Here is an 18,255-nt window from a genome sequence, read left to right as displayed (position 1 = left end):
GGGGTAGACGAGCACCGGTTATGGTTTAGTCAGCTTTTTCACTGCTGTGACAAAAAGACCCAAACAGAACAATTGAAGGGAAGGAAAAGTTTATTTCAGGACTCACTGTTTCCTAGATCTCAGTCTACAGACAGCAGGCTCCATTCCTCAGGGCTCCAGGGGAGGCAGGACATCATGGAGGAAGAGTGTGGTGGAGGGAAGCAGCTCACATGGTGATCAGGAAGCAGAGAGAGACTCCACTCTCCAGAGACAGATAGAGACCCCAAAGCCACGCCCCCAATGCCCCCTCCTCCAGCCACACCCACCTGCCTCCATCAGGGCTCATTCACTGGTTGGGTTAAGGCTCTCACAACCCAGTCATGTCTCCTCTGGACCTTCCTGCACCATCTCACATGTGAGCTTTTGGGGACACCTCACATCCAAACCATAACAGGTCATATACAAATGCTATTTCCTTTTATAGAAGGAACTTTGGTATCCAAGGATATCCTGCGGACAGAGGGACCACTGAGGTTTCTCCAAGTGCAAACCCAAAATTGAAAAATTGACTCTCACAAGCATGGCTTTATTTTTATACTATTTTGTTGATGTGTAACTTTCATAAAATGAAGCAGACAAACAAGACTATACCTTACTCTAGTGTAGTCTTACACTTCCATCCTTCTGTTTCCTCCAGGTCTAGCTCTAGAACAATTCCAGTGTTCTAGAAGCTTCCCTGCTGTCTCCTCTCCCTCTTTCCCCATGGACAGCTTTCACTTGTTCTTAAGCTTCTAATAGATGAGAAGCACAGCATGCACTCTTCCTGTGACCTCTGCATTTTCTGTGAAATGCATCCATGTTGCTGGGTGCAATCGCCCTTTCTCATTGTTCTGTGGGAGTCCATCATATCAAGGTCTCTCCAGATAATTCCCAATTTTATTTAGATTTAAAACAATTACATCATATGGCTACACTATTAATTTTTAATTTATTTATTTTTATTTATTCCTTTTAGATACACACGACAGTAAACTGGATGTTGACATACTATGCATACATGGAGTATAGATAGCTTCCCGTTCTTGTAGTTGGACATGATGTGGAGTCTTGTATTCATATATGGTCTTGTATTCATATATGAGCATGGGAAAGCTCTGTCCCCTTCATTCCACTGTCTTTCCTGTTCCCATCCTCCTCCCTTCCCCTCACTCCCTTTGTCTAATCCAATGAACTTCTGTTCTTCCCTCCCCTACCCCTTTATTGTGAGTCAGCATCCACACATCAGAGAGAATATTGGGCCTTCGGTTTTTTGGGACTGACTTATTTCACTTAGCATGATAGTCTCCAGTTCCATCCATTTACCAGCAGATGCCATAAATTCATACTTCTCTAATGCTGAGTAATATTCCATATTGTGTGTGTATATATATATATATATATATATATATATATATATATATATATATCACATTTTCTTTATCCATTCATCTGTTGAAGGGCACCTAGGTTGGTGCCATAGCTTAGCTATTGTGAAATGAACTGCTGTCAACATTGATGTGGCTGTGACATTGCGGTAGGCTGATTTAAAGTCCTTTGGGTATATGTTGAGAAGTGGGATAGCTGGGTCAATGAATACACTGTAATTTTAAAGAAATAACCTCACATTCATCGAAAAGTTGCAAAAAGAACAAACACTGCCCATGTTATACTCTTTAAATAACTTCACCTGTTAACTTCTTGTTCAATATCCCAATGAATAATAGATTTTTAAAAAGATAGAAAATACAACATTTGATAGAATATACTCTTCTTGAAATAATTTCTTCTCTTTGTTCTTTTGTGTTCAAATGCACACACACAACTTATGTCTGTGCAGTTTGAGAGGGAGTTAGGTACATCTGGGCCATGTCCTTCTGGGTGTGATTCCCCGGTCTTCATCTCAGGGCTGCCAGAAGCTCATGTGACAGCACTTGGGATATAGAGGCCCACTGTTTGGAGTACCTACTCTTAGTGATTATTGTCACTGCAAAGTGCCTCCCCCCAGAGATAGAAGGATGTCCCAGGGTCCCACTCACATCTTCTGACTCCTAGGGACCCATTATCACCCTGGAGTAGTAATTTACTGACCAAGCTAAGAGAGGAAACATCTCTTTATCTACACCACAGAGTCACCTAATGTCCAGTGCATTTGAGACAGAGGTTACCTGCCACTTAGGGACAGCAGGTGCATTAAGAAAGAAGTGAACTGGTCTGTAACATAGAACTGGATTCCAGGATGGGCATTGTCCCCGAACAACTTGGGTCTAGCCCGGTTTCCATAGCTTAGTTTCTTTATCCAAAATATCTTATGGAACCATCACTAGAGGAGTTCACTGAAGTGCTTTACAGAGTGAAATTGGAAACAGGAAACATCACACATAAGATACACAGTGGGCCAGGCCCGGTGGCTCACGCCTGTCATCCCAGCTGCTGGGGAGGGAGGCTGAGGCAGGAGGATCATGAGTTCAAAGCCAACCTCAGCAAATTAGAGAGACCCTATCTCTTAATAAAATACCAAAAAAAAAAAAAAATGGGGTGGGGGTGTTGGGTTATGCAGCTCAGTGGTTAAGTGCCCCCTGAGTTCAATATACAATGGGCTCTTAATAACTGATGGGGAGGAATTAGCAACGTATTGTGCGTTTTAAGCGCGCATCCTCTCTAGGCGCCCAGGGCCCAGGATCCCCGCCTGCGATCCCCCCCCTGCGATCCCCCCCTGCGTCCTCTGTGCCCTGGCAGCGACAGTGCCAGCCGGCCCCCATTGCCGCCCACTTGTACTAACCCCGCGGTCCTCTGCTCTGTCCCCGCCAGGCCTCTCTGCCGAAGGTGGCGCCAAACGCCAGGAGCACCTGTCTCGGTTTTCCATGCCCGACCTCAGCAAGGACTCGGGCATGAACGTGTCGGAGAAGCTGAGCAACATGGGCACGCTCAACTCGTCCATGCAGTTCCGCAGCGCAGAGTCGGTGCGCAGCCTGCTGTCGGCCCAGCAGTACCAGGAGATGCAGGGCAGCCTCCACCAGCTCGGCAACCCCATCGGGTACCGAGACCTGCAGTCCCACGGGAGGATGCACCAGAGCTTCGACTTCGACGGCGGCCTCGCGGGCAGCAAGCTGCCGGGCCAGGACGCGGTGCGGGCGCAGCCCCTGAGCGAACGCACCCGCAGGAGGACTACCCCTCGCGACGACCACCGCCGCTTCCGTCCCCACCGCTCCCGGCGATCCCGCCGCTCCCGCTCGGACAACGCCCTCCACCTGGCCAGCGACCGCGAGGCCATGTCGCGATTGAAAGAAAGGCCCTCCCTGAGAGCCCGCGAGGACTACGACCAGTTCGTGCGCCAGCGGAGCTTCCAGGAGAGCCTGGGGCAGGGGCCCCGGAGGGACCTGTACGGCCAGTGCCCGAGGACTGTCTCGGACCTGGCTTTGCAGAATGCGTTCGGGGAACGCTGGGGACCGTACTTCACCGAGTACGACTGGTGTTCCACCTGCTCCTCATCCTCCGAGTCTGACAACGAGGGCTACTTCCTAGGAGAACCCATCCCCCAGCCAGCCCGCCTGCGGTATGTCACCAGTGACGAGCTGCTGCACAAATACAGCTCCTACGGCGGCGGCGGGGTCCCCAAATCCTCCTCCACGTTGGGGGGCAGAGGACAGCTGCATAGCAGGAAAAGACAGAAGAGCAAAAACTGTATCATTTCGTAATAGGATGGGGGTCGGAGGGAACGGGGGTAGGGGGGGCGATGGGAACCAAGAATGTACATTCAGAAACTTGCACTGTTTTTGATTTTAAAGCGCTTTGGGGGTGGGGGTGGTTCGTGGGGGGAGAAAAAGGGAGCGTTCTCAGCTGGAGGCAAGGTTACAGATGGACTCAATAGGTAGTCACAGTTCTTAGCATGTTGAATATCATGTGCACCTTTCACGTTGGAAACACAATAGAGTCAATGGAGGCCCTTTCCCATCAGTCATGTGTTGAGTGGCTGCTTACGAGGTGACAAACCCTTTCCTGCTCGATTATTTCCTCTCTGGTACTCTTACTTTTAGGACTCCCTCCCCGACCCCCCCCCCTTTTTTTTCTTTTTCAGTAAGTAATTTGTTTATTAGCCAAGACCCAAGACTAAGTTATTTACATGTCCATTGTAAATGCATTGTAAATGAGAGTTCTGATAAAATATTTTTGTATTTTGTAATATCAAAGGAATTTCTATATCGTAGGACTCCGTGGGGTCTTTGCATGCTCATCTGGCCTTGTCTTTGAGTAGTATTAAAAGGTGGCCCAGGACCACCACCCCTTTTTTTTTTCTTTTTCCTATACAAATTTGTTATATGTCAGTGAGACCTTTTTTCAAAGGAGTGTATTCAATCTGGCTTTTTGTGGCTGAAAAAAAAAAAATTTACCCAAAGTATTTTATGCTCCATTTCATCTTAAGGAGCCATCCTTAAGCCCGCTCCCAACCTTGGTAGGATTTGTTCTCTACAAAGTGATAGTAATTTTTTTTTTTCTTAATTGCAAATGTAACTTTTGCCGATTTAATCAACCAGTGTCAGTCAAGTTGCGTGAGAAATGCCATCCCTTACCCGGGAACATTGAAGTTGCTTAATATTGATCTATCCCTCGGGAAAAATTAAAGTGACCGTGAGTGGTGGTGCCGTTGTGTGCTGTCAGCATGACATTGTTCTGAATGTGGCATTATTTTTCTGGTGCTCCTGTTTCCTGGATCGTTGTATCTATCTGCTTTCCTTTCCCAAGGCAGACAGAGCTGCTGCCGTCGCCTGACAACCGGTTGTCCTCAGAGCAAATGAACTTAAACTTAAGCGTTTAGATTCGAGGGATGGGATGGTTCTGAGGGCTCTGGGAGCCAGGGGTTGTGGATGTTATGCTGGAGGAAGGAACAAAGCTGTTTGAGGACAGGAAGGTCAAGGTCAAGGTTAAGATAGGAGGGAAGAAGAAGTAAGTATATGAAAGAAGGACTTCCGCAGAGGAAATGGAGGAACAGTCCCCTTATGCTTGCAGAGAGAAGCTGGTTCCACAAGCGTAGTAACCTGAGTTCCCAGGAAGGTCCAGCTGCTGAGATTTCAGGGTCATGACTTGGGAAAAAAAAAAAAAAAGACTTTGTTGAAAGAGAGATTCCCATTTTGAACTTGGAGGGCTGTGGGTCAGACAGAAAGTGGGCTCAGAAGTAAGTTTGCTTAAAGAAGACATTTCACGGTTGTGCTGTTTATATAGTAAAATAAAACTTCCTGCCTTGTTTCGTTAAAATGAAGCACTTTTGCTCTTTCGTCCATTCTTCTCCACTCAGTGGATTGTGGCCATCAAAGTGACCCATTGGAGGACCCACCTTTACTGAGATGTACTGTCCATTTAATACCTGGTGTGTGTGTCTCCGTGCCATCTGCCATGGTGACGTGAGCGTGGTGGTCTCTTTGCTGTCGTAGTTAACATTTTCTAGTATTTTAATGGAGAGAATGTGAACTACGTGGCTTCTCAGACACCATCCCACGTGGGTGTGGGGTCGGGGGGAAGGAAGGCTGTAAAGGGCGTGGTCATGGCACTCCATTCAGGATGGATTAAAAAATAATTTGCTTTTCAGGTATTAATAAGACATTTGTCATTGTCACTGATTTTTTTAAAAAAGAGCAATGCAAATGTTGGTTGTGGCTGTTTTTCCGCATGCTATCTTCATATCTAAATGCTTCATTAATTATCCGAGCCTCTGGAGAATTAACTCTATTAACGTTTGTATAGTAAGTTTGTACACTGCTTGGCAAACTGATTAAGAAATAATGTACAATACCACATTACTTAAAGTGGTAGGTTTCTGGTAGAAATTGGGTGAGTCCCATTTGGAGTTTGGAGTTCCTTGATTGATCAGAATAAAAAATGCATTTGTTGCGGGGGGGGGGGGGGAATAAAAAGAAGAGAGGAAAAGCAGATCGCTTAACTTAGCAAATGTTCAAAAATATATCTGTGCTCTGTGGCCTCAATTCCCAGGAAAGAAATCTCCCAGTAAAAGCGGTAGCTCTTACTTTTCCCAAAAAAAGGCTTTAACCACCATCCGCACAAAGAAGAAGGTGGCCGAGAAACTGACGTCTAATCCGTACCCAAAGGCACCTAGAGGTGTAGCTGTCCACGAGATCATCCAGGGATCCAACCGGCCAGAGCTTAACGTATTATGAGACTCAGGCTTCAAGGCTTCTACTAGCAAGATCACCTCCATAAATTCCACCACTCCAGATTACTTCCCTCGCTAAACACAGCCAGACACCATCAGGAAATGTCAGTGGAGGAAACAGTTCCCATAAGTGATAACTTCCATGTAACATCCCAGAATCTCACTCCCCAAACTTCTGTGAATTCTTTCCCTGAGCAAGAATTCGGGGTTCTCCTCTGAGTCTGCCACCATAACCATCAGCTCTTACTGGTCACATTCCTCTGGTGGGTGGGGTAGGCCTGTGCTCACCTCTTAGAAGGTCATTTATCTTCTATAGACTGGTTTTCAGAAGAGGAAGCTTTCCCCAGCTCGCTCTCCTCCCTGATGCCTTGGTTGCTTTCTTCCCCTGCCCCCCACTACCTCTCCTAATACTGGGCTTGTCATTTAGTCACTGCCACCTTGGAGGTCAAGCCCTTTCCTACTGCTGCTAAATCCAGTAGCCACAGAACTGGCTCTTTTTCCAGGTCCAAGAAGTGAACAACGTCACTGAGTTGCAGTTCCTTCACGGTCCTGCCAGGGCACACCTGACCTGTGTAACTGTGAAAAGGCGTCTTGCCAACCTGGTGGCTTCAAGCATAGCATTCGGGAGTCTTCCTTCTGTCACAGGGTTCTGGGATCTCTTCCAAGCATGAAGGTGAAGGACGTTAGGGAAATCAGACCACGCTTCCTGATTTTGCACACATCCAAGGGAGAATTCCTGGGGTTGGTTATTGGCGCCATCTCTCCACCTTGCCCCTTTGTTCTCTAACCCTTCCTTCCTAATCCAGCCAGCGAAGGGAAGAAGCAGATGGGTTTTCCCAGGGTGAGCCTAGGAGGGAGCCCTTCCATCTTCGGTACAGTAGCGAGATTGTGATTCTCTTCTCCCACCTGCTGTCTGCTTCTTGGGTTCTGCTGGCCATTGAGTCCGTGATACACACACACACACACACACACACACACACACACACACACACGACACCTGCTTTGCCTGCCCTGCAACCTGAGCAGATGTAAGCAATGAGTTACTCTATGCTTTCCCAGGAAATGTGGAGACAGCCTCAGCAACCAGCCAGAGGACCCACTGATTAAAACTGATGTCCTTTGATAACAGATATTTATGAACTGAAGTTGGGAGGCTGAGGCAGGAGGATCACAAGTTCAAAACCAACCTCAGATACTTATCTGTCTTTCTGCCCTGGGCTCTCTTGCCATGGGACACCCGACATTGAAGAAGCAGCAGTCAGAACTCATCGGGAGATTGCGTTTCCTCTGTCCGCCAGATTGTGGAGGCTAAAGGAAGCCGGGATCTTAGGCCAAACAAAGACAGGTCTCTCTGGCCTCCTTTTGCAGGCCCATGTCCCTTGTCAATTAGAGCCCTCTGCTCATGTTACAGGGGTCCAGTAAGAGTCCTTCTTATTCTTTTTTCTGATCCCACCTTCTGACAAGAAAGAGAATATTTAAATTCCAAGGATAAGTGCTCTCTCTGTGTATTTCTAACAGAAACCAGATGCTAAGGGCTCGATCCTTCTATGGCCCAGGAAAGTAGAAGGTGGAGCCAGTTATCTGGATATTTCATGCAAGAACAGTTGCTGCTAGCCACTGTCCGGCACCTTCAGGCAGGCTTCAGGATGGAGCCTGCAGACAGGTGTCCTAAGTCCCCCCTGCTGATTTTGATGGCATTTGCAGGTAGCTCCATTTGAGGTGCATTTCTTTAAGCACAAGAGAAGTGGAAGTAGAAAGATCCTTGGCCTCATGTCCAGTGGGTGGGATCCTCTGGGGCCTCAGCAGCCACCAGAGTGACCAGGTATCCACTTAGAAGTCCTCATCAGAGTTAAAATCCCCAAAGGATGGGATTCTTTTCCCCTTCTTCCAACCGAGTAGCCTGTTGACAACCCTCATAGATCGCGACACACCGTTGGGAGATAGACCGTTCTACAAGCTCACTTCCTGCTGACCAAACTGGCTTTCTTTAAGAGAATAAAAAGCAGGAGGGGAAAGTCACATCGTGTTAGGACACATTTCTGTGATTTAGATATGATGAATCCCTTGGGTGGGGGGGGCAAAATAATTGTCTTGCTCTATCCTGAGAGTTTTCTGAGACATCCCTTTACCTGACTAGACCTTTGGCCACTCCTGTTCAACAGGTGGCTGATCACGCTTTTCTAAAATTTTCAGAGAGACTCCGTGACTTACAAGAAAGTCTGTGCTCAAGCCTATCTAACCTGATTTCCATATTTTTTCCATTAAATATTCTGATTCTCTCACGGACCCTGACTTCACATTCTGAAGTTGGGAGGCTGAGGCAGGAGGATCGCAAGTTCAAAGCCAACCTCAGCAACTCAGCGAGGCCCTCAGCAACTCAGTGAGGCCCTGTCTCTAAATAAAATATAAAAAAAAGGGCTGGGGATGGGGCTCAGTGGTTAAGTGGCCCTGGATTCAATCCTCAGTAACAAACAAAACCATGAGGCCATGAGTCCTCCATTTTCTCTAGTAAATCAGGACTTGGTCAGGATTTCCTTGCCTACACTCATCTCTTCCTGCACAGGATGGCTCTGCCCATCTCCTGCTTTAATTCCCCATGCGTAAACAAAACCTCCAAGGGCCTGAGGAGGTGAGGCAGGCCAGAGTCTGTTATGTGTCGAGCGTCACGCTGTTTGTCAAGAAGGCCCACCACGGGCCTTGGGTGTGGGCTCTGCCAGAGACTGTTCTGAACACTTTGCTCGAGATCCGTGCCCTGTACCATGGATATGATGTTTTACTGATGTCTGTAATACATTTGTAAACTTCCAATAAAATTTGAATAAAAGAAGTGTTGCCCTCTTTCTCCATCCTTCCTCACTTGGCAGACTTTTCAAGGGGTCTTGGCTTTTGAGCATCTCAATAAAAAGAGAAAGGCCACATGTGTTAGCAGGAGACTTACTATGAAAGATGTACCTGATTGTTTAAATTTGAGGGTTTTTTTTGGGGGGGGGTGGGGGGTGGGTACCAGGGATTGAACTCAGGGCGTTCAACCACTGAGCCCCATCCCCAGCCCTATTTTGTATTTTATTTAGAGACAGGGTCTCACTGAGTTGCTCAGGGCCTTGCTTTTGCTGAGGCTGGCTTTGAACTCAATCCTCCTGTCTCAGCCTCCCAGGCTACTGGGATGATAGGCGAGAACCACTGCACCTGGCTTAAATCTGAGTTTCTCAGTCTTGGCACCATCTGCATTTGGGGAACTTCATTCTTGGTTGCAGAGGCTTGTCCTGTGTGTCATAGATTGAAGAGTGCTAACATCATCAGCCTCTGCCCACTACCTGCCAGGAGCACCTCCACTCTAGTTATGCCAAGTAAAAATTCCTCCACACATCACACCCATGAAGACGGCTACTATGAATGAAAAAGAAAAAGAAAATAACAAATGTTAGCTGGGTGGAGTAGCATACTCCTGTAATCCTAGTAGCTCAGGAGGCTGAGGCAGGAGGATCACAAGTTCAAAGCCAGCCTCAGCAAAGGCAAAGCCCTAAGCAGCTCAGTGAGACCCTGTCCCTAAATAAAATACAAAATAGGGCTGGGGATGTGGCTCAGTGGTTGAGTGCCCCTGGGTTTAATCCCCAGTACCAAAAAATAAATAAATAAATAAACAGATGTTGGTGAGGATATAGAGCAAATGGAACACGTATGCACTGTTGGTAAGAATGTAAGATGGCGCACCACTGTGGAAAACAGTACGCAGTTCCCCCACCCCCCAATTAAAGATAGAACAACCATGTGACCCAGCAATTCTGCTTCTGGATATACACACAAAAGAATTGAAAGCAGTTTCAGAGATATTTGTGCATTTGTGTCCAGAAGAGTGTTATTTATAGTAGCAAAAAGGTAGACGCACTCAGATAGATATATTCCAATGGATGAATGGTAACCACTGCGGGGTGAATACACACAGTGGAATATTATCCAACCTTGAGAAGGAAGGGAATTGTGGCACATGCTGCAATGTGGATGTACCTTGAGGACACGATGGCTTAGTGGGACAACCAGTCACAAAAGACACATACAGTATGACTCCACTTAAATGAGGTATCTAGAGCTACGGTCATAGAGGCAATAAGTCAAAGGGTAGCCATCATCAGGGCTGAGGGGAGAGAACACTGAAGAATTATTGTTTATTGAGCAAGAGTTTTCAGTTTGGGTTGGTGGGTTGGTTGGGTTGGGTTTGGGCCAAACATTTTATTTTGGATTCTGTGGTTTAACACACACTTCAATGGTCTTATCAGGAGAGGAGAAAGGGAAGTTCCTGTAGATTCCCAAGGAAAAGTCAGAAAGGCAAAATATGGCCAGCATTATCCATTAGGTTTGGGGTTTTTTTTTGGGGGGGGGGGTATTGGATGGATCCACTTTCCTTACACAGATATCTGAGCCGGGTTTGGCACACTGGGAACACTGAGACTTCAGCTGGGAGACACCCTGCAGTCCCCAGCCACCCTCAGAGCTGGCTTCTTTGCGTAGGTGGAAGGATCCATCTCTCAGCGGAGAGCAGTGGACATCTAGTGGCGGATGTCTGTGGGGGGTCTTAGAATTGCTTGCCTCATTGACTGGGAAGAACTGGATAGGAAGTGGCCTTTAGGGACACTCATTTGGAAAATCACAACACGAGTACAACCAGTCTCGGACATTTGACATTTGATCCTCGAAACCAACTCAAGATCACATGAAATGAAACATGTTTGACTTTGGTTCCTCCCCAAGAACTTAAAAAATGATGAAGGGGAACTTAATAGGAAATATACAAAAGGTCACACCATTTTTTTTTTCCTTTTGGTCCTCTGTGGGTAGTTATAGGACAGAATGGTTTCCACTTCTTGTTTGTTTCTTTGAATGGGGAATTTGGGTCCCAAGTTTGGTTTGTTTCTAGGATCTGCTCTGCCTCCCCGGCGATCGGATCGGCTCCTCCAGGGCCACCACCCGGGGACTTCAAGTGCTCCTGACTTGAACTTCTGTAGGAATCACATGGAGGGGCCACCCCATCCCATAGAAGGGGGCAGCCCTCTTCTGGTCTGCCAACTTGAGTAGAGATCACTCAGGCTGCCACCATATCTGTCACTTACCTGCTGCAGTCACCATAGCGAGTGCTTCCACCGTAAGATGGCGGGGCCTCGTGTAGCGAGTGATTTCCCATGACTCTTGTGTGACTCTCTGGAGGAGCCTCCACTTGGATGATCTGAATGATACCCTCCCAGCCACGTCCACCTCTGTCACTGCAGCCTCATGATGGACGGTCATCACGTGTACCGGGGTGAGCGTCCTCGGGGTGGGTAGAGTCTTTTTGAGGTGATGCAGAATCTCCTGTGTCACGAGAACTGGAGTCACCTCTGCCTGATCAGCTGTCTTTAGCGAGATCTCCATCATCCCTCGGGGACAAATAAACTCTAGGTCAGGGCAGGGGGTCCCTTGGAGGTGGGCCCCCATTCCTCTCTCTCCCGTGTGATGCAGCAGCCCTTCCTCCTCTTCCCCTGCGGCCGTGAGCTGATCCTGAAGGGGCTGGCCTTCCAGGCAGAGGACCCCACTTCTTGGTGGTGGCCCTCTTTTTACTGGAAGAGGTCCCCTGGAAGGACTTGCATCGTCCCTGTGCCCTCCCTGGGAAGGGGTCCCCTAGGGCCTCCGCTTCCTCTTCTTCCTCCTCTGAGACCCCTGGGAGGGCCTCTGCTTCCCGGAGGCCGAGGTAGGCCACGTCCACCCCTTTCACGTGATGACTCGGTGGCTTGTTCCACCGTGATGGCTCTTCCATCAAAGGACTTTCCATTCCTGTCTCTGGCTGCACCCTCTCCACACCTGCTGGACTTTCAAAGGTGACAAAAGCAAATCCTCTGGATTGGTTGGTTTCACAGTCTTTCGTCAAGAGCGGTTCCACTCTCCGTCCACACTTGCCACATCCTCCTTCAAGGGCTTTCTCATTTGTTTCTGTATTAAGCCCCCCAATGAAGAGCTTCCCTGGGCCGTCTATGCCACCCCACCGTTTCTCCCCCCTGGTGTGTCAGAGGGGAGGTGACAGTCTCAAGCTGCCTTCCAAGCAGCTCAGCATGAATGGCAGCTGCTGGATCCGGACCAGAACAGAGAAGCTGCTGGGGCTGATGTACAATGAGCGAGTTTTTGTTTTTTTCAAAACAAAAAGTTTTGGAGAACAGTTGCAGAGTGATGTCGAATTAACTTATTACTGAACTGTATGCTCAAATGGTAAAGATGGTAAATTGTTACATGATGTTTGTTTTTACTCAATTTTTCTTTTTTTTTCTTTCTCTTTTCTTTCTTTCTTTCTTTTTTTTTTTTTTTATACAGGGATTGAACCCCAGGTATGCTTAACCACTGAGCCACATCCCCAGCCCTTTTTATATTTTATTTTGAGACAGGGTCTCTCCAAGTTGCTGAGGCTGGCTCTGAACTTGAGATCCTCCTGCCTCAGCCTCCCGAGCCATTGGGATTACAAGCAAGCACCAATGTGCCCGGCTATTTTAATCCAATTAAAAAAAAAAAAAAAGTCCACTAGCCGACATCCCCTGAGAGCAAAACCATCCCAGGTAAGAACCAATGGATTTTGGTTTGCCTTTTAGCATCACTGCTCACTGAAGATTCTCAAAAAGGATCCCCCCCAGGATCCCCCTCTCCAGGCCAGACAGTAAATTGTCAGTTATTAGTAAGAACTGAAACCACCAGATGATCCCAAAATACTTGCTGTGCTTTTGTCCAGGGGGGGGGGGTTGTTTGCTTGTTTGGGTACCAGGGACTGAACCCAGGGGTGCTTGATCACTGAGCCACATTTCCAGCCCTTTATAAATATATTTTATTTAGAGACAGGGTCTCCTGGAGGCTGGCATTGAACTTGCGATCCTCCTGTCTCAGCCTCCCAAGTTTCTGGGGTGACAGGTGTGCACCCCCGCACTCTGCTGACTCAGTTTTTAATCCATCCCATCAGGCCTTCCCTGAGGAGTCTTCATCGGGGTCATGTGGGTTTCCTGGAGTCCTGCGTATCAGGCTCTTAGTGCTGTGGCTGTCACTGTGGGAGCTCACAGCACTGCAGTTATTGCTGCTGTTGACATGAGGATGGTTCTACCCAATGAGGAAGGACGGCGGAAACTAAACACCTAAGATTGCTCGTTATTTTTCCTTCTTGTCTATGCATTAAGTAGGACTTAGAAACCTCCAAGGAAGGCCCGGATCTTCACAATGTGCAGAATGTGGCCCTGCCCACAGAGATTCTGGCCAGTGAACGCGAGATAGAGTCCCAGAATCTGTCATCAAGGTCCTCCGTGGCACGCTGACCTAGGTAGTGTAAGGTAAAGATGTTCTAGCTTCACTTTTGTTTTGTTTCAAGTCTCGGGGAAAAATAAAACACCAAACAAAAAAACTCAGTTCCAGTCCCATGAGCTTCAGAGCTGTCTGGTAACAAGGCCCATGGATCTGGACAGAGGGATCTAAACCAGAGGTTTATAACCCAGCTTTGGAGGATGTAGAATATGTCGCCTTTTCCCCAAGAGTGACAGTCTTCAAGAAGGGATTGAACTAATTTTCCTAAGAGATACACGTCACTACTGTCTTAAGGAAGAAGGTGAGTCGGGCGTGGAGGCCCACACCTGTAATCCCAGTGGCTCGGGAGGCTGACGCAGGAGGATCACAGGTTCAAAGCCAGCCTCAGCAAAGGTGAAGTGCTAAGCAACTCAGGGAGACCCTGTCTCTAAATAAAATACAAAATAGGGCTGGGGATGGGGCTCAGTGGTCAAGTTCCCCTGAGTTCACTCCCTGGTACGGGTGGGAAGGGGGGAAGAGAAGAAGAAGAAGAAAAGCTTACTGTGAAATATAGTCTACAATTATGTTTGGGTTTTGGTATTGATACTTCTTGTTCATAGTCAAAGGCTTTCACACATCAAAATTATCTGGGCAGTTTATTTAAAATTCCATGTCCGTGGCCCCATTCCTAGGCAGCGGAACTGAACAAGACTTGGGATACTGTAGTTTTCATATGCTTCCAGCAATCTGGGACCATCTTTTAGTAAAACCTGCCCTGAGCCTGTTACCAGGGGAAACCATGCATCTTCTGTGAGCCCTGTATCCAGATGGTGCTACAGAGGTCCGGGAAGGAGGGTCTGCAGCTCAAATCCTCACTACCTGATGCATAAAATACACATCAGTATGTTTGCTCTGGAATAAGAAACATCAACGCTTTTGGAAATTCATCTCAGCGTAATTGCTGAATGCAGTTGATTTTGTCTGAGACAGATGTCTACACAAGAAGAAGAATTTAGCAGAAGATAAAGCAGAGAAATAATCAAAAGCAATCACGGGCTGAAGTCAGGTGTGGGTAAGCTCCTAAATGACACCGTCCCACCCAGCATTGGATGAGACGATTTAATAACTTGCTTAGTGAAATACCAGAAGATGCTTGTTCCCCCTGTAAGGCTGGCTGACTCTGGAATCAAACATCTTCAGAGTTGATGGACAGCTTTGTGTCCTTAATATACATGTGATCTGATTTAGTCAGCTTTTTTTACTGCTGTGACTAAAAGACCCCACCAGAACAACTGCAGAGGAGGAAAAGTTTATTTGGAGGCTCACGGTTTCAGAGGTCTCCGTCCACAGACAGCAGGCTCCACTCCTCAGGGCTCCAGGGGAGGCAGGACATCATGGAGGAAGAGTGTGGTGGAGGGAAGCTGCTCACATGGTGATCAGGAAGCAGAGAGAGACTCCACTCTCCAGAGACAAAGAGAGACCCCAAAGCCACGCCCCCAATGCCCCCTCCTCCAGCCACACCCACCTCCTCCATCCACCACCCAGGTAATCCCATCAGGGGTCCATTCACTGGTTGGGTTAAGGCTCCCATGACCCAGTCATGTCTCCTCTGGACCTTCCTGCACCGTCTCACACGTGAGCTTTTGGGAGACACCCCACATCCAAACCATAACCTGAGCAAACAATTATTTGGTCCAGATTTCTAGTACCAAAAGTACTAGAAAGTAAACTCAATAACCTGGGGAATTTGGATCATACAAGAAACACATCTTGGATCAGGTTCTTTGGATTTTAAGTAATCAAAGCTTCCTTCTTTTTAAAAATTATTTTAGAGAATTTTTTAATATTTATTTTTTAGTTTTCAGCGGACACAACATCTTTGTATGTGGTGCTGAGGATCGAACCCGGGCCACATGCATGCCAGGCGAGTGCGCTACTGCTTGAGCCACATCCCCAGCCCCAAAGCTTACTTCTAACTTGAGCAAAAAAACAAACAAACAAACAAAAGGAAGGTGGGTGGTTTATCTGAAAAAACTATCATCTGGAAGAACCCCAAGGCAGTGGCTTCATGGAGACCTGAAACAGGAAAGCCACCAAGAACACAGAAGTCTCAGCCCCAATTTTTCAAGCTCTTTTGCCTTAATCATCTCCTTCTGTTAATCTGCTTCGGCCCATGGACATGGATAACTCTTCACAGCTCTCACCATCTCCTTTATTTAATCTCGTATTCTTTATATATATACACACACACACACACCAGGGATTGAACTCAAGGGCACTTGACCACTGAGCCCCATCCCCAGTCCTTTTTGTTGCATTTTATTTAGAGACAGGGTCTCCCTGAGTTGCTTAAGGCCTTACTAAGCTGCTGAGGCTGTCCTGGAACTCACGATCCTCCTGCCTCAGCCTCCAGAGCTGCTGGGATTGTAGGCGCATGCCTCATGTCACATGCTTGAAATGTCCCAGGCAGTGCCACCACACCCTGGCCTAATGTCACATTCTTGAAAGACACTCTGAGTGGCCCACTTTGGATCAAGCCTTCATTCCAGGGACACTTGAAGGCCAGGGATGGAGTCTGGAGAGTGTCAGCCTGGCAGAGGTCTAGTCCTGCCGTGGAGGAACAGGGTCCAGAGACAGCTGTGGACTGGGCAGGCATCCCACCTGGATCTCCTGTAAGAACTGTTCCAGGGCGATCCAAGGAGAAGGGTGGAGAGTCTTTTCTTTCTTTCCTTTTTTCGTTTCTTCTTTTTAGTCATACATACATTAGAGTATATTTTGACATATTTATATAAACATGAGGTTCAGACTTTTTTCCTATTGGGCGTATTTCTAAACACCTGTTTGCCCTCTGCTTATTTGAGTTGAACCTACAGGAACATGGCAAGATTTCTATGATCTCCCAGACTTTCAGTCTGCAGTTGGCTCCGTCTCGACATGGATGACCTTCAAGGAAACACAGTTCAGCCACCAAGAAGTATCAGTCAGTATCTAGAATTTTCAATCTATACTGTCTGGAAGGAAAACCCAAAAGAGCAGGTAGATTTTATTCATTTATTCACTTGTTTGTCTATTTATGTATTAATGGGAATGGACTCCAGGAGAGACACTCTACCTCTGACCTACACCCCTATGCCCTTTATTTTATTCTTTTTATTTTGAGACAGGGTCTCACTAACTTGCTGAGGCTGGCCTCAAACTCAAAATCCTCCTGCCTCAGCTACCCAAGGAGCTGAAATTACAGGCGGTGCCACCACACCCTGGGAGCAAGTGCTTTTTTTCTTTCTTTCTTTCTTTTTTTTTTTTTTTTTTTGGTACCAGGGATTGAATCCAGGGGCACCCGACCACTGAGCCCCATCCCCAGCCCTATTTTGTATTTTATTTAGAGACAGGGTCTCACTGAGTTGCTCAGCACCTCGCTTTTGCTGAGGCTGGCTTTGAACTCACGATCCTCCTGCCTCAGCCTCCCCAGCCCCTGGGATAGGGGCGCTACCACCCTGCCCGGCAGGTGCATTCTCAATACACAGCAGATGTCTCCAAATGTCTCCCGGCTGCTGCTGCCATCAATATCCTGCATAGGGATGCCAACCTGACCCCCAAAGTCCCTCTCTCTCTCTCCTACTCTCAGCTTCTCACTCCCAGAGCGCAGGCTTTTTCTGTCACTCCTTTGTCCCTGGCTCTTTATTATGCAAATAAAACTCAACGCTCCTGTTTTATCTTGGGCCTCCACTCTGCTCCATCCGCAGACTTCCTCAGGATTTATTGTTTCAGATGCTGAAGGAGCTTCTTCCCTCCCAACCACCTCTGGGACCAAAAGACCTGACAAGAACAACTTTAAAGGAGAGAAAGTTCATTTGGGGCTCATGGCTTCAGAGGTCTCAGTCTATGGCCACGGGACTCCGTGGCTCTGGGCCCAGGTGAGGCCCAACCCTCGTGGCTGGAGGGCCTGACCCAGGAAAGCAGCTCAGGTCACACGGGACAGGGAAGCATAGAGAGCTCTGCTCACCAGGGACAAAAAGGCACAGCTCCAGTGAACCCCCTCCTCCAGCCACACCCTACCTACTAGGTCACCCCTCAGTTAACCCACCTAGGGATCACTGCACTGATTAGGTTAAAGCTCTCCTAATCTGGCCACTTCACCTCTCAACTTCCTTGCCTGGTCTACAACATGAGTTTGGGGGACACCACAGATCCAAAGCACAAAGTCTTCTCCCCCTGACTCCTACCTGTGTGAATGGCCCCTGGCTGCTGTCCACGTGGCAGGTGAGACTATAGCGATGGAAAGGTTGTGTCCACTGCCGTGGCCAAGACCCCAAGCCCACTAGTGTCCTCTGTGGTCGACTCAGGTCTGACACCTTCTCCCGGTCACCTGTGCGACCCTTTCACACAAACTGTAACCGCTGGGAAGAATTGTGTGATGTCACATGATAAATAAATAACAGGAAAGCCCATCTGGGTGGACCGTCCAGTTGGTCACCAAAGTGTCCCTGGATCTTTAGAGTACTTCATGTTCTAGTCCCTTAAAATGCCGACATTCCTACCTTTCCCTTTCTATTTGTCTTTTCCTGGCTGACTCGTTCTTATTCTCCACATCTCAGCTTAGACGCCCTTCCACCAGGATCAGAAGTCTAGTCCAGCAAGTTGGAAATGGGTACCCGCTGCCCTGGGTTCTCGTGGGACTTAGGTTCTCCCCTCCTCTATAGCTATCTTACAATTTGTGAGTTTTCCACCAGACCTGGTGACACATGCCTGTGATCCCAGGGGCTTGGGAGGCTGAGGCAGGAGGATCTCGAGTTCAA

General features: G+C 47.8%; 1 protein-coding gene and 1 pseudogene across 3 annotated transcripts in view; one reads left to right on the top strand and one right to left on the bottom strand.

Annotated features, from left to right (window-relative positions):
- Prickle2 (prickle planar cell polarity protein 2) overlaps positions 1-9,008 on the top strand; it is a 328,065-nt gene extending 319,057 nt beyond the window's left edge. For all 3 annotated transcript variants that reach the window (XM_078038600.1, XM_078038601.1, XM_078038602.1), the window contains one exon: positions 2,827-9,008. In XM_078038600.1, the coding sequence (XP_077894726.1) occupies positions 2,827-3,713 (887 nt within the window). In that variant the 3' untranslated portion in view covers positions 3,714-9,008. The remainder of the gene's footprint in view (positions 1-2,826) is intronic.
- A 2,550-nt stretch (positions 9,009-11,558) lies between these two features.
- Positions 11,559-18,255, bottom strand: part of LOC101963550 (RNA-binding motif protein, X chromosome-like) — a 54,385-nt pseudogene continuing 47,688 nt past the window's right edge.

This window comes from Ictidomys tridecemlineatus, chromosome 2, assembly GCF_052094955.1.
Source record: "Ictidomys tridecemlineatus isolate mIctTri1 chromosome 2, mIctTri1.hap1, whole genome shotgun sequence".
In the NCBI taxonomy this organism is placed as follows: domain Eukaryota; kingdom Metazoa; phylum Chordata; class Mammalia; order Rodentia; family Sciuridae; genus Ictidomys; species Ictidomys tridecemlineatus.
This window is presented reverse-complemented; position numbering and strand designations above follow the sequence as displayed.